Genomic DNA, 22,500 nt, shown 5'->3' on the forward strand with positions numbered 1-22,500 from the left:
GTTAACGTTGGAAGAAGAAACGTGTTCATCTTCAGAAACGTCATTAGTTCATTGTACCGGTCAGTTGTGGTTTGGGCTGACGTCGGTCCTTCTGTCCCCCCCAGCCGGTGATCACCGTCCAGACCCCCGTCCAGACCCCCGTCCAGCAGTGAGACCGGATGGCAGACACAAAGCTAAAGCTTCACTAATCACTATTTCTGTATTAACAATGGATTAAATGTATAATGTGAAAGTGGTGACGGACCTCCAGAGAATCACTCGTCTCCACTGAGCCTCTTTTAGCTCCTTGTTTCAGCCCGCCAGCTTCGCTCTTGTCTAACTGTTGGTTTCAGTGAAAAAGACACACTACCAGCTCATAAATGATAAAGAGACTTTACTTTATTATTCTCAGGAGTTGGTGGAGACCAAAACACCTCCAAGAGATGCTGATGTCGACATGTTGCTGACATATTCCACACAATGTTAATGCTGAGTTTAGTTTGTTCTTGCTGCCCCCTAGTGGCCAATGAATCAATGATTGCACAAGTTTAAGAAAGTTTTACAGCACTTAATGTTTGCAAAATGTCCTCACTAACCGTGCATTTTATTCATATATCTTTTTAACATACTTATTCTTTCACGTTTAAATTAATCAAAGTGTTTGTTAATTAAAAACTCATAATAGAGGTTATTTCTAATAAACATGAGCAGAAGGCTACAAAATAAAACATGAAGACATAATGTTGTTGTTTGTAGGAAACTCTGCTGACTGACCTGAATGTGGAAATTAAAAACAGAAAACACTTTATTTTTGCTTTCTTTCACTGACGTCTCTTTTTAATCAGGTTTGAAGATAGTTTCACAAACAATTATAAGAACGACAGAAGATGTAACGTTAAATATTAGACAGAGTTTCTTTATTCTCATATTTATGTAGTGACATAGGAGGTGTTGGATCTGTTCATTAAAGTCATTTAAATTGGAGGAAAATTTTATTTAAAAAAAAAAATCTTATTTTGTTTCAATCATCTGAGGTTTGGCATTTTACCTAATAAATGACTATTTTAAGTTTTAAAACTTCAGTACTGACAATAACAGGTACCAGGAAATATGCTAATTTACTAGAATAACTTTTAATTCAGTTTTTTATTGAATGTATCGTTTCCTATGAACTCATAAACATTTTTTTTACTTTTCAGGCTTTCAGAACAAAATCATTCAAAAACAGAACAATGCAAAATATTTGTCACACAATGCTTTAAAAAAACGGTCACAGATATATGATGCATTAAAAAACACATGTATGTAAAACGTGATCAAAACGACACGTAAGAATGAGGTTCTAAAAATACAAACGGCGTTGTGATGCACTACGACGGTCCTGAGGTGTCTTCATAGCTGCAGCTCATCGGCCCAGTGGCTCTGTGGGAGTTCACAAAACAAACAATACTTTCAGCTTCAACAGCTTTTGGTCAAATTAGTTCCTGAACCAACTTCCTGCCCTCGACGTGAACGCACAGACCACTCGGTCCCGTTGCCACGGTTACTGACCCGGGATGCAGACGGCGTGATCTCCTCCAGGTCTCCGACGCAGCCGTGTTTGTGGCGGACGAGGCTCCCCCACAGCACCGAGCGGCGGCAGGACGGACACTGTCCCTCCACCGGCAGCAGGTGGGACGGCTCCGACTTCAGGAAGCGTCGGGCCAGACAGGTCACATGACTGCTCATCCCGCAGGAAGGCTGGAAACAGCTCAGCTTCTCCGACACCTGAGGGGCCGAGGAGGCAAAGACGGACCGGACCGACCGTCAGGACTGAACTGAAGGGAGGTACCATCAGTACAATAAACATTTAACTCAGTTCCACTCAGTTAGCTGACCTGATGATTATCTCCTTCTACGTTACATCCACACTCATCACATCTCCGTCCGCACGAACACACGAAAACTTGTTATATTTGACATTTGATGACATCATCCATGAAACAGTAGTTGTAGTAACACGACATCCGAAGAGTCTTCGTCCTCTCCGTTGAAGTAGTCGGTGGATTTGACTCAGGTTGTTTACTGACGTGTGTGTAGGTAATAACCCTAAAGCATTGTGGGAAACCGAGTGTTTGGTAGGAGTGACGACGGGTTCCTTCTCCTGAGGACGGGTTCCTTCCCCTGAGGACGGGTTCCTTCCCCTGAGGACGGGTTCCTTCCCCTGAGGACGGGTTCCTTCCCCTGAGGACGGGTTCCTTCCCCTGAGGACGCGTTCCTTCCCCTGAGGACGGGTTCCTTCCCCTGAGGACGGGTTCCTTCCCCTGAGGACGGGTTCCTTCCCCTGAGGACGCGTTCCTTCCCCTGAGGACGGGTTCCTTCCCCTGAGGACAGGTTCCGTCCCCTGAGGACGGGTTCTCTGTGTTTTGGTCGGTCTTCGATCAGGTAACTCAACATGACGCGACCTCTCATTGTTGTTGCTGCGTCTTCGGCTCAGGTCGGTCTCGGCCAATCGGACGTTCTCTCAGCGTTCCTCGGGAACTTCACTGATAAAACGCTCCGACCACGTAAACAGTTCTTCTGGTGAAGCAGCTCCACGCTGAAACAACAGCTTCTCTTCTGCGTGTTTGCTGTTATCAGTAGAAAATACAGAATATAACTGCACAACAGCGGCTAGCAGAGACAACACGCCCAGCTACGCTGTCATTCCTGATCCAGGTTCACTTTTAGTAAAGTAACACGAGATGTTGTTGAGTGACGTCAACATTAAATTAATCTGTTGAATCTGGAAAACACGTCCAGACAGCTGAAACCAGACGGATCAACACGTTCTATCTTGTTTAACTCGTACAGGAATGTGACCTAAAAGCAGTGAACAGTCTCACCTTCACCGGCCGCTTGCAGAGAAAACACCTGAGTGCCTCCTGCTCCTCCTGCTCCTCCTCCTGCTCCTCCTGCTCCTCCTCCTGCTCCTCCCCCCCCCCTGCAGACGGCTGCAGCTTCTTCTTGACTCTCACGCTGCCGAAGGCGACGGGGATGTGCAGAGGAGGCTGCAGCTCGGCCTCGAAGTCCATCCGGTACTCCTGCTGGAGCCAGCGGGCCGTCAGCGGCAGTCTGCTCCACGGCGCCACCCGCAGCATGCTGGAGACGACGCGCCAGTGGAACTGCAGACTCGACTCTTTCCTGGACCGCCGGGAGACGTGGGAGAGGCGCCGGGAGGAGTGAGGGTGCTGCCACGCCCACTCGAACTGACCCAGAACCAGGAGCACAGTCAGAGTTCATGTTCATCAACATATCAGGACAAAAGAGCTTTTCAATAAAGTGCAAAAATAAATGTGCAGTGTTGGTGTCAGTACTTTTAAAATAAATTTTAAAATAAGTTTTGTTCTAGGGACAAACATCTGGGAACGCAGACAGAGGAACTGAGGTCCTTAAAAAGTTCCTGTGGTGCAAACACGGCTTTATTCAACAGAACGCAGAATAACACTTAGTTCATTTTATTTGATGACAGATTCGTGCTATTTAAACACCAACGGGTCCAAGTTACTCTCAACAAACTGCAAACATTAAAATCTCTCAAACCACAAATAATCTACAAAAAAATGTACATCCAGTCTATCATCAGGGTTGCAGTGTGACAGTTACACAAGTTTGAATATATATCAAATTTCTTCTCACAACCAATAACAACAATACAAATTTAAGAATCTTACGGTTTAATATTAATGTTCCTAAAAGGTAAATGATTCTAAAACCCAGATACTCACCCTCAGAGCAGCGATGTCGGAGGGGAAGCCGTGTATGACGAGCACCATCTCCCTGAACACCAGAGGGACATAGAGCGGACTGTAACCGATGACGTGCTTCGTGACGCAGTAAGAGTGCAAGAGGTTATGACGTCATACCACGGGCCTCGTCCACTGGTCCTCTTCGCGCCGCCCCGGTGCCGCCCCGCGTTGTGCTGCCCGATCCTCCGCTCCGGGTTCACCGTGAAGCCGACGTAGATGCGACCTTCATATTTGGGGTTCGTGCAGTAGAGCATGTAGACGCCGAAGAAGCGCTCGACCTCGACCACCATCGCAGAAAGAAAGTGCTCAATATGTCAGTATTAAAACATTATTTCAGGTAAAAACAGCAGCGGACACTTTACCGGAGAGAATACGGTCATGTATACGACATTATGACTAATACAGGATGAACATAACCAGAAATAGACCGTAAATAATAAAAAGGTTTCAACACGGCTGACTGTTCACGAATGAGAGAACGCTGACGTCAGCATGTAAACACACCTCATCTTAGTCGCCCGTGAAGCTGCCTGATCAAATAAGAACGTATTATATCTCTCTAAAATGTCAACAAAAGGTTAATATCATTTAAAACAAGTTAGCAATACTATCGCTCCTTTAGCTCAGCAAATAAAACATGTATTTTGACGTTTACATTAATTACGATAACATTTTGTATTCGTGTTTCTGTAAGGACCACTACTTATTGCGATTCGCCACTTTAAAAAAAATAAGCCCCACCTATGACAAGTATAGACGGCAGCTGATTGGTCCTGCTTGTCGTTCCCGCAATGCAATTGGACGAGTCCTATGTCGGTCATGACGTCACTACACACGGTTAGCATCCATGCCGTGTGGACGGGGAACCGATATCAGCGACAACATCATCCATCAAACAGCATTTGGTAACAATGAGCTCATAAATTATAACCGCAGCGATGTTTAAAGAGATTCAAACAATGTCAAAGATAAACAATACTCTCGTGCTTCCGGTGTCAACCTGATGACGAAACTCAGACAATTAAATTAGCCGGTGACGTTCTGTAATATGTATATATATGTGTATATATATATGTATATATATGTATATATATGTGTGTGTGTATGTATTTATGTCGTTGCAGACATGGCAGTAACTGCTGATCACATCCGGGATAAACTTCTGAAGGAGCTCCCCGCAGTGCAAGTGGTAGGTAGATAGAATGATGGATGGTTGGTTGGCTGGATGGTTGGTTGGTTGGATGGATAGCTGGTTGGTTGGATGGATGGTTGGTTGGTTGGATGGATAGCTGGTTGGTTGGATGGATGGTTGGTTGGTTGGTTGGATGGATGGCTGGATGGATATTTGGTTGGCTGGATGGTTGGTTGGTTGGATGGATAGTTGGTTGGTTGGATAGATGGTTGGTTGGATGGATAAATGATTGGTTGGATGGTTGGTTGGTTAGTTAGTTGGTTGGATGGTTGGTTGAATGGATGGATAAATGATTGGTTGGATGGTTGGTTAGTTGGCTGGATGGATAGTTGGTTGGTTGGATGGATGGTTGGTTGGATGGATGAATGAATGATTGGTTGGATGGTTGGTTGGTTAGTTGGTTGGATGGTTGATTGAATGGATGGTTGGCTAGTTGGTTGGATGGTTAGTTGGTTGGATGGCTGGATGGATATTTGGTTGGTTGGATGGTTGGTTGGCTGGATGGTTGGTTGGATGGATGGATGGTTGGTTGGATGGATGGCTGGATGGATATTTGGTTGGCTGGATGGTTGGTTGGCTGGATGGATAGTTGGTTGGTTGGATAGATGGTTGGTTGGATGGATAAATGATTGGTTGGATGGTTGGTTGGTTGGTTAGTTAGTTAGTTGGTTGGATGGTTGGTTGAATGGATGGATAAATGATTGGTTGGATGGTTGGTTAGTTGGCTGGATGGATAGTTGGTTGGTTGGATGGATGGTTGGTTGGATGGATGAATGATTGGTTGGATGGTTGGTTGGTTAGTTAGTTGGTTGGATGGTTGATTGAATGGATGGTTGGCTAGTTGGTTGGATGGTTAGTTGGTTGGATGGCTGGATGGATATTTGGTTGGTTGGATGGTTGGTTGGCTGGATGGTTGGTTGGTTGGATGGATGGATGGTTGGTTGGATGGATGGTTGGTTGGCTGGATGGATGGATAGTTGGTTGGTTGGATGGATGGTTGGTTGGATGGATGGTTGAATGGTTGGATGGATGAATGATTGGTTGGATGGTTGGTTAGTTAGTTGTTTGGTTGGTTGGTTGGTTGATGGATGGTTGGTTGAATGGATGGTTGGCTAGTTGATTGGATGGTTAGTTGGTTGGATGGCTGGATGGATATTTGGTTGGTTGGATGGTTGGTTGGTTGGATGGATGGATGGATGGTTGGTTGGTTGGATGGATGGCTGGATGGATATTTGGTTGGCTGGATGGTTGGTTGGTTGGATGGATAGTTGGTTGGTTGGATAGATGGTTGGTTGGATGGATGGTTGGTTGGTTGGATGGATGGCTGGATGGATATTTGGTTGGCTGGATGGTTGGTTGGCTGGATGGTTGGTTGGTTGGATGGATAGTTGGTTGGTTGGATACATGGTTGGTTGGATGGATAAATGATTGGTTGGATGGTTGGTTGGTTAGTTAGTTGAATGGATGGATAAATGATTGGTTGGATGGTTGGTTAGTTGGCTGGATGGATAGTTGGTTGGTTGGATGGATGGTTGGTTGGATGGATGGTTGGATGGATGAATGATTGGTTGGATGGTTGGTTGGTTAGTTAGTTGGTTGGATGGTTGGTTGAATGGATGGTTGGCTAGTTGGTTGGATGGTTAGTTGGTTGGATGGCTGGATGGATATTTGGTTGGCTGGATGGTTGGTTGGCTGGATGGTTGGTTGGATGGATGGATGGTTGGTTGGCTGGATGGCTGGATAGTTGGTTGGTTGGATGGATGGTTGGTTGGATGGATGGTTGGATGGATGAATGATTGGTTGGATGGTTGGTTAGTTAGTTGGTTGGATGGTTGGTTGAATGGATGGTTGGCTAGTTGGTTGGATGGTTAGTTGGTTGGATGGCTGGATGGATGGATAGTTGGTTGGTTGGTTGATGGATGGTTGGTTGAATGGATGGTTGGCTAGTTGATTGGATGGTTAGTTGGTTGGATGGCTGGATGGATATTTGGTTGGTTGGATGGTTGGTTGGTTGGATGGATGGATGGATGGATGGTTGGTTGGTTGGATGGATGGATGGATGGTTGGTTGGCTGGATGGTTGGTTGGTTGGTTGGTTGGTTGGTTGGCTGGATGGTTGGATGGTTAATTAACATGTCTCCTTCATTTGTCTTGTGTTCTCCAGGATGTGGAGGACACGTCACCCAACAGATGTGCTGCCAGCTTCAAAGTCCTGGTGGTGTCTTCTCAGTTTGAGGGCAAACCACTGCTGCAGAGACACAGGTATTAACATGTATTAACAGGTATTAACAGGTATTAACAGGTATTAACAGGTATTCTCAGGTATTCTGAGGTATTAACAGGTATTAACAGGCATTAACAGGTATTCTGAGGTATTAACAGGTATTAACATGTATTAACAGGTATTCTGAGGTATTAACAGGTATTCTCAGGTATTCTGAGGTATTAACAGGTATTAACAGGTATTCTGAGGTATTAACAGGTATTAACATGTATTAACAGGTATTCTGAGGTATTAACAGATATTAACAGGTATTAACAGGTATTCTGAGGTATTAACAGGTATTCTCAGGTATTAACAGGTATTCTGAGGCATTAACAGGTATTAACATGTATTAACAGGTATTAACATGTATTAACAGGTATTCTGAGGTATTAACAGGTATTAACAGGTATTCTGAGGTATTAACAGGTATTAACAGGTATTAACAGGTATTCTGAGGTATTAACATGTATTAACAGGTATTAACAGGTATTCTGAGGTATTAACATGTATTAACAGGTATTAACAGGTATTCTGAGGTATTAACAGGTATTAACATGTATTAACAGGTATTCTGAGGTATTAACATGTATTAACAGGTATTAACAGGTATTAACAGGTATTAACAGGTATTAACATGTATTAACAGGTATTAACAGGTATTCTGAGGTATTAACAGGTATTAACAGGTATTAACATGTATTAACAGGTATTAACATGTATTCTGAGGTATTAACAGGTATTAACAGGTATTAACGGGTATTCTCAGGTATTAACAGGTATTCTGAGGTATTAACAGGTATTCTCAGGTATTAACAGGTATTAACGGGTATTCTCAGGTATTAACAGGTATTCTGAGGTATTAACAGGTATTCTCGGCTATGAACAGGTATTAACAGGTATTGACGTAGCGTCAATTTGCATCGGGGTTTTTTTATTATTTTGTTTCCTATTTTCTTCATGTCTCTGTCTGTCGGCGTGCTGCTGCTGATCCAGAGGTGACAGCTGTCAGTCTCCTAACAGGTGCGCTGTGTGTTGGCAGGATGGTGAACACGTGTCTGGCCGAGGAGCTGAAGGAGATCCACGCCTTCGAACAGAAGACGCTGACTCCAGAACAGTGGGAGAAACAGAAGTCACAGTGAAGCACTGTGTCACCGTAAAACAGTTCAGAAAGCAGACTTTCACCGACCTGCTCTGTGAAGCATTGATGTTCATTTCATTCGCTAATAAAACACGTTGATGCTGCTTCTTGTCTGTGTTGGTTGAATCGTTCTTGTCGAGATTTTGTTTGTGGTCGTTTCCGAAGTGAATAATAATCGTTGAACCTTTGAGATCTCCTGAAGAAGCAGCGCCCAGTTTGTGTTCAGGAGCAGAAACTCTCTCGAGCTTTAAGGTTCCACTCAAAACGTTCCTTTTTGATAAAGTTCATAGTTGAGCTGCTCGGGTGAACCTGAACCATCCTGCAGTTCTGCTGTTATAGACCGAGGCTGCTGGGGGATCTCCCATGATGCCCTGGGCTTCTTTCCTCTCTCTTTCACTCTATAACTCATATCTCACCATAACATCTCATTAACTTCATGCTGCTTCTTCTTATTGTCTGTTGCCTGCTTCAGTCGGAGGTTGTTTTTTTCCCTCCTAGCAGTTGTTGAGTTGCTGAATTGATGTGTTTCTGTGTAGGATGCTGTAAAGTTCTGCTGTGACGACTTTACTGTGTTCAATACCATGAAAAAACCTTCGTTCTATATAAATAGAATTCACTTAATTTCAATGTGATTTCAAACACTGAGCTGGTATATAAAGAATGAAAGAACGTTCTCTTTCCTGGCTGTTCAACGTTCCCTGGAACACAGCAGACTTTCGCAGGTTGGGAATCCTTTCTTCAGAACATGTATGTTCTTCAGAACATACATGTTCTGTGTGTCATTGTTCTCCGGCCGCTCCCTCCCTCGTCTCTGCTCGGCCTGATGTTCCTGGCTCGCAGTCAGCTCGTAGTTTTCTCAGGAGGTGTGTGTGTGTGTGTGTGTGTGTGTGTGAGTGTGTGTGAGTGTGTGTGAGTGTGTGTGTGAGTGCGTGTGTGTGTGTGTGTGAGTGTGTGTGTGAGTGTGCGTGTGCGTGTGAGTGTGTGTGTGAGTGTGTGTGTGTGTGTGTGTGTGTGTGTGTGTGTGTGTGTGCGTGAGTGTGTGTGTGAGTGTGTGTGTGTGTGTGTGTGTGAGTGTGTGTGTGAGTGTGTGTGTGTGTGTGTGTGTGTGTGGGATTCCAACACTTCCTACTCGTCAGACTTGCTGCAATCGGCCTGAGGAAGAACTTCAAAACAGATGTTGCGTCATTTCTTTTCTTGCTTCCACTCATGAAGGAGGATGAAACGACAGGCGGGTGTCCGTGTTCGGGTGGAGGAGGACGGCTGCACGGAGCCTCCGACTGCACCTGGAAACATGATCCTCCACCAACTCACTGGAGGGACATTAAAACGCTTCTCCTCTGTGGAACAAAAGGGGCAGCAGAAGAAAGGACGGAGAATGTGAGTGAGTACCGGAGGAGCGTTGCAGAGCTCTCAACAGGAAAGGCGTGTCGTGTAGTTTCAGGAGGAACGAAGAGCTTTACTTACTGTGAGGAAACTTTAAATCTAAAATGATCTGGTGGATTTTTCTTGTTGTTTCTTGATATTTTGCAGCTTTTACAGACAAGATGAGCTCATAAAACACTGGAACTACCAGAGGCAGAGAGGGCGGTTCTGTTTCTATCTGCACGGTATTCAGATGTACTGCAAATAAAACCAATGCTTCTATGTAACGACGCCTCAATTCAAGTTAAAGTTCAATGTTTAAAATGTGATTGAAATAAAAGGACTTTCAGCAAGATGTACAATTAGCTGCTTTTTATGCACTGAAACTCATTTAATGGATAATTCAGGAAAATTAAGCACCTGTGAGTTTTTATTTTGTTGGAGCAATTCATTTTAAAAAGTACCAATAACTGTTCAGTGTTCATTTTCTGTCCGTATCTTTATTTCACTATGATAGTTTTTTCTTTTTTGTTGTTCAATGACTGGAAATATTTGTTAAATATTCTGATAAAACAAAACCTTTTTTTTGCCTGTATTTCTGAAGATGCTCTGATACCCTGTTGAATGTGTGCAGAGGGAATCTTTTCTCTTCCTGTTGACCTCCAGTTATATTGTTAAAGCTTTGGAGCTGCCTTCAACCAATGAGCACCAAATGCACTGGAACTCTTCCACCCTGCTACTACATAAAAAAAAGTGTCTGAGCAAACATGAATGTGTAGTTGAGCCAAGTTGGACATATTGGTTTACACCTGGGCAGGCGCCCATATTAGGAATGTACAAATACAAAAACCCATTAAGTTGAACAGTCTACAGCCGGTCCTTTTTCTTGTCTTGCAGGCTCAGCTTCAGGCTCGCCTACATTTTCTCCTACAATCTGTTCCAGTTCTGTGGTCACACCTGGATCCTGTCCAACACCATCGCCAGGTTCCTCACGTTCGGTCAAGGTCAGAAGTTAATAAGTGTTCTTCTAAATCAGGATGAAAAGCCCAGCCAGCTTAGAAAGGATGCTCTTTATTCTACTGAAGCTCAATAAGAAACAGCAGCTCTTTAAATCCTTGTTGGTTTGCAGGAATAAGATGAATGTTGTATGTTATATATATATATATATGTTACATTGCAGATGCTGTAGCGGACACGTTTTACTCCGTGGGCTTCGTGATGAGTCTCTGCCAGCTGTTCTCCATCCTGGAACTTTTCCACATCGCAGACGGGATTGAGAAAGCCAAACTCCTTCCTCGCTTCATCCAAGTCTGTTTTACAGCTCAAATCTTAGTGGACTTTCATTATTAATCATGTGATCAAAATTGTTTTAATCTCTATGTTAATAGACTGTGCGTGTCATATTTTTCCAGGTGTTGGAGAAGAACGTCCTGCTGATCATGGTCATCATCCTGGAGGAGATCCGCAGTAACCCGGCCGTCTGTGTGCAGTTCTTCCTGTGGAACATTCTGGACCTCTTACGGTACGAAAACATTCATCTTAAAGGACGATTAACGCTCCCGAACAGGACGATCCGGTGTTTGACCGCCGCAAGCTGAGGCTGGAACACGTTTCTACACATCTGGGACCAACTCAGAATGAGAAAGAATTCAGGAAGAGATGAGAGCTTTGAAACACATGAAGATGAGACGAGTTCATTATTGATGAGGAGAATAAATATTGATGTGATGCTCTGTCTCCATTATTGTCGGCCACAAACAAACCAAAATGTTTGCAGAGTCAGGTTTTAAAAATGGCGCCCGAGGAACAGCGTGCCTTCACCAAACGTTGGTTCACATTGTGACGCGTGTTGACAGGTATCCTCACGAGTTGCTGTGTGTCCTGGACCGACCGTCCACCGCCATGCTGTGGACTCGCTACACGCTCCGCATCCCTTTGTACATCCTGTCGGTCGCCAGTGAAGGTGAAGCATCACACTGTGAATACATTGTGTAAGGGAAGTGTGTGTGTGTGTGTGTGTGTGTGGGTGGGATGGAGGGGGGTGGGGGTGTACAGGAAATGAGTTGGCACAGCAGAGCAGAAGATAAAATGTCCAGAAGGGTGTGAGGGAAGTACATTTCAGTTCGGCTGCAGGAGGACAACTTGGTCTTGTTTGTCTTTCTTTAAACGAATCACAAGATCAAGTCCAAGATGTCAACAATCACCGACAGAAACCAGCTGACCCGCCTTATTGCATCATCAAATCTTTGGAAAAACTTCGGACGATGTTCTTTTAGTTAAAAAAGACACTAATTGAATCATTAATTTAACATCTTGCTCTCTGCCTCTCCGTGTTGTTCAGGTGCCACCATCTACCAGGCGCTGATGTACGTTCAGCCCACAGCTTCTCTCAATTCAACCACGTCTCTACACCTCCACCTGCCCTTCGTACGAGTGCTCTACCTGCCAGTTCTCGCTCTCGGTAAGACGAGTTATTCAGACCGACCGCAACACCGCGTTAAAGAAAACAGGGAGTGGTGTCACCTCAGGTACAGCTGTAATCCAGGAAGTCCAGTGTGGACGTAGCTCCTGAAAAATGAGGCGGAAGTGCATTAAGTTGCAATCCCAGCGAGTGCCACTAGAGGTCGGCTCCAAAAAGCCTCCGGCTCCATAGACTCCCATTCAACTTCTCTCATCAAATCCAAAGTGAATAAAATGTGTCCATCAGTTATCTCGGTGTTGTTAGCTAAAGTCACTCCTTCTTATTAGTTTTCTGGAGGTCCATCTGAAAATAATCCCTCATTCATTAGAAAAGAAGATTCAAGAAGACCTGGTTTTGGGGGCGTGTCTGTTTGATTGACAGGCCTGTGGTGCAGTCAGGTTACAGCTATCAGTGGGCGGGACGTAGTATCGTCAGGTTTCAAATCAGATCGGTCAGATCCACCTCTGGCTCCTCCCCCAGCTCGTCCAAATATGGTCACTTCCTGCTCCAAACCGCTCCGAACTATTAAAGATGGTGACGGACAGAATCTGAACTGGAGGATTCATAACGTTCACAAACCAAAGATGACATCACTGATGGATGATGACATCACTGATAGATAATGACATCACTGATAGATGATGACATCACTGATAGATGATGACATCACTGATAGTTGATGACATCACTGATGGATGATGACCACTGATGGTTGATGACATCACTTATAGATGATGACATCACTGATAGATGATGACATCACTGATGGTTGATGACATCACTGATGGTTGATGATTGGTTTCAACTTTGCTATTTTGCGACATATAAATAAAATTAATTTGGGAAAAAAGCTGTATTCAAAGCTCCCGGTGGGAACTGAAGAATCCCAAATGTAAAACATAATTTCCTGTTATAGTTTTGATTTCTTCAGTTCTGAAACCCCTTGAATGAGTCGATGCGTCCGAACCTCACTGAATCTGTAGGTCGACAATATTTGAACAAAAACAAAAAGAGGACGGTCGTTTTTCAGGAGTTAGTTTTGCGTCTGAAATGCAGAATGAGTGTTTTGTTTGTTTTCAGGAGGCGGTATCACCGTGTGGCAGCTGCTAAAGGAGCGGCAGCAGCACCTGGAGAGGTGGAGCAAGAAGATGAAGAAGAAATGACATGTTTCATGGAACAGTGTTTCCGGACAGTAGAAATCCAGTTTTATTTCCTGTGACGGAGCTCGTTCCTCCGTAATGTGACTAAAGCTGCAGTTTCCGTTCAAACTTCTAAAGACTACAAACGTCTCAATGCTCCCCGGCAGCCATCTTTGTGTCCACAATGTCCGATGTTGAGTTTGTGAGGTCCCCCGTCGTGTTACTGTGGTAACGGCATGGTGCGGCTCCTCCGGGCTACCAGCCGTAAGCTCTGGTCCACACGGCTTTCTTCCTGAACTCGGGGGAGGACCTCAGGGCCAGAAGAGCAGCTGAAACAACACATCAGCAGGTTTCAACAGTTTCAACAGTGTTTCAGACCTGAACTGAATCTAATCAGGAGCTCTAACGTCTGCAGCTTGTCAACAAATATAATAATAAATATAATGTTAGTTTCTTTTATAACAAGTCACTTTCCTTATTTTTAACAAAATAATTTTCTCATTCAAGTTTTTATTACCAGATGTTGATTTTGATATTCTGATTCTACAAGAATCAATTCTTGTTCGAACCCCTCCATCAGTTGGTTTATTGTTTGAACATAAACTGATAGTTGATGTGAATGATAAATACAGAAAATGTTGCTTTCCTTTCATTTATGAGGCAAAATCCAAATATTACGCGACTGTTCTCGTTCCACACGTTAACGTGACCGCTGGTACGTGAACATCTGTGATGTCACCACGGACCTGAAACTGGAGCAGAGAAACTTCACATTTTGTTCCTGAGCCCATGCAGTGATTTCCACTGGTTCCTTTTCACCGCTGTGAGTGGGCGTGTTTTTTAATGAAGCCTGTTGCCATGGCTACAGTCCAGGTAGTTCTCAGTGAGTGTTTCGGTGTTGACAGTCTGACTCTGGGTGACAAATTCACAGAGACACAAAGAAAACCCAGCTGGTGTCTCCTGACCTGACGCGCCTTCTTCGGTCTTGGACCCTGAAGCCCCGCCCCTCTTGAAATGTGATGTCATCAGAACTTTCTGAAGCATTTCAAGGGTCTCTGTTGACCGTTTACAGAGTTTGATACAAAGCTGATGTTTCTCTGGTCCAGCTTCAGGTCCGTGGTGACATCACAGATGTTCACGTACCGGCGGTCACGTTAACGTCATGAAGGTTGCAGCTGCTTCTTCCTGCTCGGTGCACGTCGAGGTGATGCGTTCTGTTTACGAGCGTTTTTACATTTTCTTTGTGACAAAAGGCAGAAAGTGAAAGTTTGACTATTTAAATGAGCTGGTGTGTTTCTGTTCTTCACCTCTGGCCGTGCTGATGGTCGTCGCCGATAGACTCTGTTCAGGTCCTTCTGTGATGCTGAGCAGCCAGTCTATGAACTGAGACACACACATACGCACACGCACACATGAAACAAATGCCAGATCTTTACCTCCAGCTGGATCTGTGCGTGGGTGTGAACTCTGACCTTGTGTGTCTGTCCGCTCCACGGTTCCTTGTCCAGGAGCAGCAGCAGGCTGCGGCTCATTCCCAGCATGCACCGCGGCAGGGCGTGGTCGGCGAGTGACTCCTCTCCGTACAGACCGTGAGTCAGAGCTGGAGGCTTGGCGTCCGGTTGCCACGGAAACCACTGAGCCCTGATGCCGAAGAGAAGGGGCATGGAGTGGTCGCCCCAGGAAACCACTGCAGCGGCAAAGAGCTGGAACAGGAAGTCTGTGGCCTGCAGGGGAAACAGGAAGTCAACTTTCAGTCTTAGTTATTGCGTCACAAAATGACAACACAACACTCTCTTACAGGCACAGACCCGGTCTCAGTGGGTTTCCAAGTGGAGCTGCAGTTTGGTACCATGTTTGGTACAGCGGTTGGTACTGCCGTTGGTACTGTGTAAAGGTTTTTTTTCTGCACTCGAACAGAGTTGCTATTTTCGTGCAGTTCTGGTGTCATTTTGTTATTTGCCACAAAAAACAGACTGATCCAAAATATGGATGTTCTGCATATGTAATCCCTCTTACAAAAATAATTAAAACAAGATAAATAATCATAAGAAAAAATAAGCTGACTCTTGCCTGTTGAATTAGATATGAATCTAATCAGTTTGTGCGTGTCATGACGCAGCAACTGATTTCAACCATAAGATATAAAAGGAACAAATTAATGGAATTAAATTACACATTAAGAGGTAAATATTCAAAAGTCTTTTATCTTCTCATGGTTTATTAATTTACCAGCTGTGTAAGACCACAAAGTCATTTACACACTAAAGGTTAAAGCAGTTGACATACAGAGCAGCTTAGTTCATTGAATTAAAAGTATTGAAAAGTAAATTATTCACACTCCCGATGCAGTTTATTTACTAACACCAGTTTATTAATTAATATCACAACATGTATTTATTTATTAACACACAACATCAGTGATGTTTGGAGCACATTGCTCTTCATCAGTGTTGTTAATAAATAAGTTGCATTGGGTGCTTTAAGAGTGAATAATTTACTTCTGTTCACTCCTCAAAATGGTTCGTTTAATTAATGTCAGTGTTTATAAGACGCAGGTTTTCGTCTTCTATCATTGAACCTCGTCCTCCACTGGGCAGGTAGGAAATATGATGTCATTTAAAGATATTCTGATAACACCCTGACAGACAGGGAACTACCCCCCCACAGACCTTCAGCACTGACGTACCTGTTTGGTGTCTCCACATGTGACGGAGGCGGTGCCGTAAGCAACATTTCTGATGTGTCCCATCAGCTCCAGCAGCCACTCCATTCGTTTGGAAACACCTGAAACACACGAGCGTCAGACAGGCTTGACATGCTGACTCATCACTGGATCAAAAAAACTCTGACCTGTGTTGGAGCTGGCGGCCAGGCGACACTGGTAAAAAGTCTGCAGGAGGAGCCAGCCCACCCTGCGACTCGGCCAACCACGGAGCACCCCTGCGATGACATCATTGAGGCCCAGGAGGGGAACTCTTCCCCGGGAGGTCAGGTAAGACAGGACGAAGCAGGACTTTTCCATCTGGTCCTGACCGGCACAGAACATGTTAAACAGATGATTTTATTAATAAACATGTTAAACAGCTGATGTTATTTAACAAACATGTTAAACAGGTTTGGACCTCTGAGACTCGAGCGATCCTGTCGATCTCTGTGTCCGACATCTCAGACAGACACTTGGCGACGCCCACGTACAAATCCACCTCATTATCCTGAAACAAATAAAAACATATTTACACTTTTCGTGTTTTATCTTTTTATTTGTGCACACCGTGGGACTGTGACAAACAATATTTCTCTGTATGTCTTGTACAAATGGTCAAAGTTGACTTTGACTTGTACCGGTGCCGACGACTGTAATACGAGCCATTAAAAGGTCGTCTAAAATCTAAACTTTATCAACCAAAGCGCTCAGACTGCACCTGGACGTGGTCGGGCAGCCGACTGAAGATCCTCTCGGTGGTGGAGCACAGGCTGGTCCAGTAGTTGTTGGGGGGGTTGGGGAGGGCCATGGCCTGAGCGAGGCCCCGCAGCACAGAGCCGCACAGGGACAGCCGCTGGGGTCGGAGGTCGTCCTGGAACTGCTGCAGGCCCAGACTCTCCAGGTACACCTGGAACTTATCCTCGGCCACGTGCTTCATCCACGAGCCCAGGGTCTCGTACAGGTGGGCCCGGGTCTGGTGCTGGAGGAGACAAACCCATCTCAGACTGGTTACTTTGATTTACAGCACATTGTGAAGCGATCGGGACTTCAGGAATTATTCAATGAAGTCATGGAGAACTCACACTGAGACCGAGCACGAGGGGAGGAGACAGCCAGGAGCCCAGAAAGAGAGCAGCGCTTTGTGAAGACTGAGCTTGACCCGCTGCCAGCACCACACACTGATGCTGCACCTCCTCTCCTGTCAGATGCAGAAACCCACCGATCTCAGTGCTGTCACACAGAAAACATGAAGATATAAAGAGGGAGAGCTCCTACCGAAGCCGAGTCGCATCAGAGGAGACAAGACGGCGCTCCAGTTGATGGGAGGAAACTGGAAACTGGCTCCTACTGACGCCAACGAGGTGAGAGCGGTCCGGACCAGAGCTGCAGGAGAGACCTCCGGACCTGGACCCACCGGGGGACAGAACATGTGATGTTTAAAAGGACCGAGCTGTAAACTCAGAGCTGTAGAAGTCCACAAACCTTTCTTTCCAGCCTCGGTGATGAAGTCAGCGACGGACCTGATGATGCTCTTCTCCGGCAGGTAACTGAAATCCTGAGGAACTGAGACAAGGAAAATGATGTTTAGATTCATCTTCATCACCATCTGAGAGGTGTCTTCACACATCCACCTGTTACCTGCTGTGTGAGTGTGGCTGCTGGACATGTGGGCCAGATGCAGGTGACCCACCAAGCAGGCGCTGTTGGACTGCAAACCGATGGCTCCGGAGAAGGTGACGATCTGCAGAAGAGAAGACAAACTCAGAGACGGCTGCTTGGCAAACATCATGACTGGAGCTCCACACGGTATTTATGATGTGGACGTAAAGAAGAATAGGCAGCAGGTAGAGCTGCACTCACCTGTGTGACAGCCCGGATGACCTCATTCAGTCGGCTCTGCTGCTGAGACGAGAGCTCCGACCCCGTCTTCAGCTGCAGACAGAAACACCTCAGTGACAGGGTTTGTAATGACATTAATGATGTCTCTGGTTATATCATGACGGTGAGTCAGCGTCAACAATATCAGGAAGCTGAGATGTCTTTTATTTTATAAATTATACCCGTCCAATGTCAAAATGTCTTCAGGAACAGAAAAGACCCACTGCCAGAGTCTCTGGCGTCATCTCACCTGAACCAGGTACGTCTCTGACCCCACGGCAGCCACCAGGCCGTTGACAGCAGCCAGTCTCTGCATGGTGGGACAGCCCTGAAACATGAAGACAGAAATACACAAACAAGATGAGGAAATGTGGTTCATCATGTTTAGATTCAGCTTGAGAGACATTTCTCTTCATTTCGGTTGACATTTCTAAATATATCTCTAAATATATCTCTAAATATATCTCTAAATATCCGTGGTACCTCAGCCAGGAGGATCTTGATCCAGGCAGCCAGCAGACGAGGCTGGACGTCCTCCGCTTTCCCGTGGCCGGACACCGACAGGCCGTGGACCACCAACCCCAGAGCCAGGGAGAAGCCGGGGGTCTGGACACATGGAGAGGGGGGTGGGTTGTCTTAATAATCTTTGTTTGTCAAAACAGAAAAAGAGCCGTTTTCCATATAAAAATAGAAGAAAAAAAACTGTCTATTACTGCAAAATATAAAAACAACAACAGCATTTATTGTCTGTGTTTTTTTAATTTTAGCCGCAGCAGCAAAGTTTAAATAGTAAATGAGGAGGTCCTGAAACTTAAACTTCTGGTTCCTCTTTTTATGGATCAAGAACTCTAGATGATGGAAGGATGGTGTCGTCAGTCCACTCGGCCTTTCTGACATGAACATGATCTGGTTGTTCTGGTTGTTCTGGTAACACGCAGTCGATCCACAGCTGATCGTCTCGTCTGTCTTTGACAGAAACGAAAACAACCAATCAGATGATGGATCTCAACCTGCTGACCTGCTGGCTCTCCTCCGTCAGGGTGCGCAGGGTGTTCATCACCTCGTCCGCCTTGGCAGCATCGATGAGACCTCCGCTGAAGGCGGAGACGCCCACACACGCCACAGAGTACGCCAACACCTGCACAGGTGAACATGGTGTTAAAAAAATAAATCCAAGTGTGCCAACACGACGACGGTCACGGTGTTCGGCACATTCGCTGTTCTGTCTTTTACTTTCTGCTGTCTTCACTGCTTTTTACACGTTTACTATTTTTCCCTTCAAAGAACACTTAATGTTCCTGATCAGACACTTTGTTGAGGAGTCTGCAGCATGTTAGCACACAATGTAGTGAAATAAGAACTGCTGTCAAATCCAGATTCATGAACTCAACCGAACCACATGGTGATCTAATGCTGCTGTTCTGTAACGGTGAACATAATTCTGTTACCGACAACATGGAGGGAACTTGGTACCTCCTGCACCATGCGTCCCCGTCCGCCGCTGTCCTGCAGGTTGGACAGCAGTCTGTCCAGAGTTTGCCTGACGTGGACGTGTTGGTCCGCCTGTCCACTGCTGCAGATAGCCGCCAGAACCATCCCTAGACCCAGCATGCAGCCGGTGCTGAGGAGGAGGAGGAGGAGGAAGAAAAGGGGCGAGTAAATGTCTAGAAGCTCACCTGAGCAGGTGCACCGACACATTCAGAGGACAGATTCACAAACTCCAACTGTACCGTCACTCATCATCCTGTATTTATATATTCTAATCAAGCTGCACTAACAATTTAATATTCATATTTTCTGTTATATTTAAATTGTTTAAATAGTGAAACTATAAAGAAGCAAATTAAAGGACATATTATATTTGGTATTGATCTCTGCAGCTCCTTCAGGCTCTCAGCTGCTGCACGACACTCCGCTGTCATTTAATATGAAGACAACAGGTGTCAACAGGTCTGCATGGTAGTTACACACATGCACCTGTGTGTGTGTGTGTGTGTACATAAACATGCACCTGTGTGTGTGTGTGTGTGTGTACATAAACATGGTGTGGAAGTCGTGTCTGAACTCTGAGCACTGACTTGTATTCCAGGTCGGGGTTGAAGGAGCAGCTTTCTAAAGCCTCCAGAGAGCTGACGAGGAGGTCGGTGTCCTTCTGGGCCGAGACGTCACTGGACAGCAGAGACAGACAGACAGAGGCTCAGAGACAGGACTGTGTGTGTGTGTGTGTGTGTGTGTGTGTGTGTGTGTGTGTGTGTGTGTGTGTGTGTGTGTGTGTGTGTGTGTGTGTACCTGTACCTGAGGCGCTGGTGCTGCAGACCGGACAGCACCATGCCCAGCGCCAGCCCCGAGTGGAACTGGACCGCCTGGGAGTCGTCGGCGGTGGAGGAGCCCGGCAGGCCGGCCTGCAGCGCCGAGACCACCTGAGGCAGACTGTCACGCTGCCACACCGTCAGAACCGGAACCAGCAGGGACAACGCCAGGCTGGCACAGGAGCGGGCGATGGCACTCGCCGTGTTCTCCCCGGAGTAGGAGCGCTGAGGAGGAGGAGGAGGAAGAAGAAGAAGAGAAGGAGAAGGAGGAGGAAGAGGAGGGGGAAGGAGGTGTCATGATGGGTTGTGGTCTGTTCTTCTGAGACGTGGACACGCTGTGATGTTTTGTGGAGGTGAGAGAGGAAGCCAGCAGACAGGTGTTCACGTCCTCAGGTATAAAACAACGTTATCAACACACCTACAGGAAGTAGACGAGGAACCAGAATCTGCTTTTACAGACAGGCAGCGCTCATCTCAACAACCCAGCATCACATCTGATTCAGCAACATGTCTGTCTGCACTCTTCACATCTGTAGTCTCAATAAAGTAACTCGATGCCGCCTGCTGGTTGAATGGAGAACTGCAGTCCAAACAGGCTGCAGGTTCGAGGGTGAAAATCAACAAGTTCCACTTCTCACAGAAACGTGTGGAACTCAGGAAGTGATGACGATCAAGAGATGAAATCTGCACCAGTTACTCATCAGGGTTTTATCTTCCTGCTGTAGTCCGAGCTGAAGTCTCAGAACTTACTGATCTACTAGACAGAGGACTACCAGAGGAGTGTAAAAGTTAAGTCGGACCCGAACCAGGAGGTTGAAACTCACGTGCAGGAACCAGGGGAAGACCTGTCCTCTGGGTCTGTAGCTGCTGCTGCTGATGCTGAGCAGGGTGTCCAGCAACATGGACAACCAGCTGGCGGTGGGCACGAACTCTGGTCCCGCCTGCAGGGACAAATCACACCTGTGGATCTCTGCGCACGCTGTCATCTCAATGTGGATTAACGGCTTGGATTTAAAAGGTGATGAAGGTCCACAGAACAAACCAACAACCCTCCCGTCAGTGTTCAGGAAGAAGTCTCACCCCGAGGCTGCCGTCGCCGTCGGCCGGCAGGTTGCTCTCATATTTAGCCAGGACTGCAGCCAGGCCGCTCAGAGCCAGGATGGAGTTCCCCTGAACGACGGGACTGTCCCTGAAGGCCACACAGAAGCATCCAGCAGTGAGACATGAGGCCACCGACTTCTGCTTTCATTCAAACACTGAACATCAACACATTCAACACTTCCGTCTCCTGTGGATCTGAACTCACTTGGTTGCCGCTCTGAGGACGTCGGCCAGCTGATCTCTGGCCCTGAGACGCAGGACAGGAGGCAGGTGGATGACGGGGAAGAAACAGAGGAACTGTCACCTTCTTCTTCTGCTGTGTTCTTTTGTTGCTCATATTTTGTGCTGATGAATATCTAAACATTCATCAGTCATCATAAAATCTGACTTTAGGTTGATTAAATCCTGTTTTTCCTTCCTTTGAGATAAATAAGCCGACGCAGTGAAAACTGCAGCGTCTCTGAAGAACTGTTCATACTTCTTTGGTACATTTATAAAACATTTAAACAGGTTTGTTTGTTTGTGTGTGTGTGTGTGTGTGTGTGTGTGTGTGTGTGTGTGTGTGTGTGTGTGTGTGTGTGTGTGTGTGTGTGTGTGTGTGTGTGTGTGTGTGTGCTCACCACAGCCAGGCACAGTGCTGTTGGTACTGCAGCTCCTCTGAATTTTCTTTGCCGTGTTTCTGCTGCATTTCCAAATCAGCACGTCGACCCTGAACACAAATAAAAAGGCACTTTCAAAAAAAAAAATTATTATATTCTATGCATATATACACATTTATTTTCTTTTTGTGTACTTATCTTTTTCCTTCCTGTATTCTTAAGCTGCTCTGATAACTAAATTTGTCACATCATGGAACGAAGGTCCAGACATATTACAAACCTCTCATGGATTCTAAAGCAGCTTAAATACGGGTGAAGTCATCAACATTTCCTTTCTGTAATGTTGTTCAGGTCTGAAGCACAAACCTGCAGGACGGCGTGGAAGGCTCGGCTCATGAAGCCCCTCCAGGCCTGCGGCAGCAGGAGAGCACGGTGCCACTCGGAGGGCTGAATGTTCACCTGCACAACCAAACAAAACAGTGAAGGAGGAAGAACCGGCGCTACCTCATGAACCAGCACCGTACCTCATGAACCAGGACGGTACCTAATGAACCAGCACCGTACCTCATGAACCAGGACGGTACCTCATGAACGGTACCTCATGAA

The 22,500-nt window shown here is 45.8% G+C and overlaps 5 protein-coding genes across 11 annotated transcripts in view; 3 read left to right on the forward strand and 2 right to left on the reverse strand.

The window, feature by feature from the left end:
• LOC138215594 (uncharacterized) overlaps positions 1 to 813 on the forward strand; it is a 6,468-nt gene extending 5,655 nt beyond the window's left edge. The window contains exon 7 of the mRNA XM_069177829.1: positions 105 to 813. Within this exon, the coding sequence (XP_069033930.1) occupies positions 105 to 152 (48 nt within the window). The 3' untranslated portion in view covers positions 153 to 813. The remainder of the gene's footprint in view (positions 1 to 104) is intronic.
• A 61-nt stretch (positions 814 to 874) lies between these two features.
• Positions 875 to 4,230, reverse strand: slx1b (SLX1 homolog B, structure-specific endonuclease subunit). The gene is made up of 5 exons (XM_069177827.1): positions 3,864 to 4,230; positions 3,726 to 3,777; positions 2,844 to 3,206; positions 1,531 to 1,746; positions 875 to 1,401 (listed from the first exon to the last, which is right to left on the reverse strand). The coding sequence occupies exons 1-5, from the start codon at positions 4,034 to 4,036 to the stop codon at positions 1,372 to 1,374; spliced, it is 834 nt and encodes a 277-aa protein (XP_069033928.1). The 5' UTR covers positions 4,037 to 4,230; the 3' UTR covers positions 875 to 1,371.
• A 328-nt stretch (positions 4,231 to 4,558) lies between these two features.
• Positions 4,559 to 8,445, forward strand: LOC138215595 (bolA-like protein 2). The gene is made up of 4 exons (XM_069177830.1): positions 4,559 to 4,651; positions 4,871 to 4,935; positions 7,102 to 7,199; positions 8,243 to 8,445. The coding sequence occupies exons 1-4, from the start codon at positions 4,594 to 4,596 to the stop codon at positions 8,340 to 8,342; spliced, it is 321 nt and encodes a 106-aa protein (XP_069033931.1). The 5' UTR covers positions 4,559 to 4,593; the 3' UTR covers positions 8,343 to 8,445.
• An 859-nt stretch (positions 8,446 to 9,304) lies between these two features.
• Positions 9,305 to 13,768, forward strand: hacd4 (3-hydroxyacyl-CoA dehydratase 4). 5 transcript variants are annotated; one of them, XM_069177911.1, is made up of 7 exons: positions 9,305 to 9,718; positions 10,601 to 10,707; positions 10,884 to 11,011; positions 11,092 to 11,225; positions 11,560 to 11,694; positions 12,045 to 12,164; positions 13,245 to 13,768. In XM_069177911.1, the coding sequence occupies exons 1-7, from the start codon at positions 9,558 to 9,560 to the stop codon at positions 13,381 to 13,383; spliced, it is 924 nt and encodes a 307-aa protein (XP_069034012.1). In that variant the 5' UTR covers positions 9,305 to 9,557; the 3' UTR covers positions 13,384 to 13,768. The 5 variants fall into 5 exon arrangements, with proteins under 5 accessions (XP_069034012.1, XP_069034014.1, XP_069034013.1 ...); XM_069177912.1 differs by having other exon boundaries at positions 9,308 to 9,718; positions 11,116 to 11,225; XM_069177914.1 differs by having other exon boundaries at positions 9,309 to 9,718; positions 11,560 to 11,666.
• focad (focadhesin) overlaps positions 13,542 to 22,500 on the reverse strand; it is a 26,465-nt gene continuing 17,506 nt past the window's right edge. For 2 of the 3 annotated variants that reach the window (XM_069177904.1, XM_069177905.1), the window contains exons 22-44: positions 22,261 to 22,353; positions 21,916 to 22,004; positions 21,501 to 21,542; positions 21,275 to 21,383; positions 21,019 to 21,135; positions 20,181 to 20,419; positions 19,964 to 20,053; positions 19,359 to 19,506; positions 18,904 to 19,023; positions 18,369 to 18,491; positions 18,136 to 18,213; positions 17,868 to 17,939; positions 17,646 to 17,748; positions 17,490 to 17,570; positions 17,283 to 17,411; positions 17,090 to 17,205; positions 16,726 to 16,986; positions 16,426 to 16,515; positions 16,154 to 16,331; positions 15,990 to 16,087; positions 14,776 to 15,027; positions 14,611 to 14,686; positions 13,542 to 13,632 (exon numbers count right to left, since the gene is read on the reverse strand). In XM_069177904.1, the coding sequence (XP_069034005.1) occupies positions 13,559 to 13,632; positions 14,611 to 14,686; positions 14,776 to 15,027; positions 15,990 to 16,087; positions 16,154 to 16,331; positions 16,426 to 16,515; positions 16,726 to 16,986; positions 17,090 to 17,205; positions 17,283 to 17,411; positions 17,490 to 17,570; positions 17,646 to 17,748; positions 17,868 to 17,939; positions 18,136 to 18,213; positions 18,369 to 18,491; positions 18,904 to 19,023; positions 19,359 to 19,506; positions 19,964 to 20,053; positions 20,181 to 20,419; positions 21,019 to 21,135; positions 21,275 to 21,383; positions 21,501 to 21,542; positions 21,916 to 22,004; positions 22,261 to 22,353 (2,778 nt within the window). In that variant the 3' untranslated portion in view covers positions 13,542 to 13,558. The remainder of the gene's footprint in view (positions 13,633 to 14,610; positions 14,687 to 14,775; positions 15,028 to 15,989; positions 16,088 to 16,153; positions 16,332 to 16,425; positions 16,516 to 16,725; positions 16,987 to 17,089; positions 17,206 to 17,282; positions 17,412 to 17,489; positions 17,571 to 17,645; positions 17,749 to 17,867; positions 17,940 to 18,135; positions 18,214 to 18,368; positions 18,492 to 18,903; positions 19,024 to 19,358; positions 19,507 to 19,963; positions 20,054 to 20,180; positions 20,420 to 21,018; positions 21,136 to 21,274; positions 21,384 to 21,500; positions 21,543 to 21,915; positions 22,005 to 22,260; positions 22,354 to 22,500) is intronic. The other variant, XM_069177906.1, reaches the window with a different exon arrangement.

This window comes from Embiotoca jacksoni, unplaced genomic scaffold (assembly GCF_022577435.1).
Source record: "Embiotoca jacksoni isolate LCO1_2020_lvr unplaced genomic scaffold, fEmbJac1.0.p SCAF_78, whole genome shotgun sequence".
Classification (NCBI taxonomy): domain Eukaryota; kingdom Metazoa; phylum Chordata; class Actinopteri; family Embiotocidae; genus Embiotoca; species Embiotoca jacksoni.

Excerpts from the sequence above, each read along its gene's own strand:
- slx1b (XM_069177827.1), bottom strand. The coding sequence starts at position 4,036 with ATGGTGGTCGAGGTCGAGCGCTTCTTCGGCGTCTACATGCTCTACTGC. Across the intron at positions 3,207-3,725 it reads CCGACATCGCTGCTCTGAGG|TTCGAGTGGGCGTGGCAGCA; the intron begins GTGAGTATCTGG and ends GTTCTGGGTCAG. Across the intron at positions 1,747-2,843 it reads TCTGCAAGCGGCCGGTGAAG|GTGTCGGAGAAGCTGAGCTG; the intron begins GTGAGACTGTTC and ends TCGGCCCCTCAG.
- hacd4 (XM_069177911.1), top strand. The coding sequence starts at position 9,558 with ATGAAACGACAGGCGGGTGTCCGTGTTCGGGTGGAGGAGGACGGCTGC. Across the intron at positions 11,012-11,091 it reads TCCTTCCTCGCTTCATCCAA|ACTGTGCGTGTCATATTTTT; the intron begins GTCTGTTTTACA and ends CTATGTTAATAG. Across the intron at positions 11,226-11,559 it reads AACATTCTGGACCTCTTACG|GTATCCTCACGAGTTGCTGT; the intron begins GTACGAAAACAT and ends GCGTGTTGACAG.
- LOC138215595 (XM_069177830.1), top strand. The coding sequence starts at position 4,594 with ATGCCGTGTGGACGGGGAACCGATATCAGCGACAACATCATCCATCAA. Across the intron at positions 4,936-7,101 it reads AGCTCCCCGCAGTGCAAGTG|GATGTGGAGGACACGTCACC; the intron begins GTAGGTAGATAG and ends TGTGTTCTCCAG. Across the intron at positions 7,200-8,242 it reads CCACTGCTGCAGAGACACAG|GATGGTGAACACGTGTCTGG; the intron begins GTATTAACATGT and ends GTGTGTTGGCAG.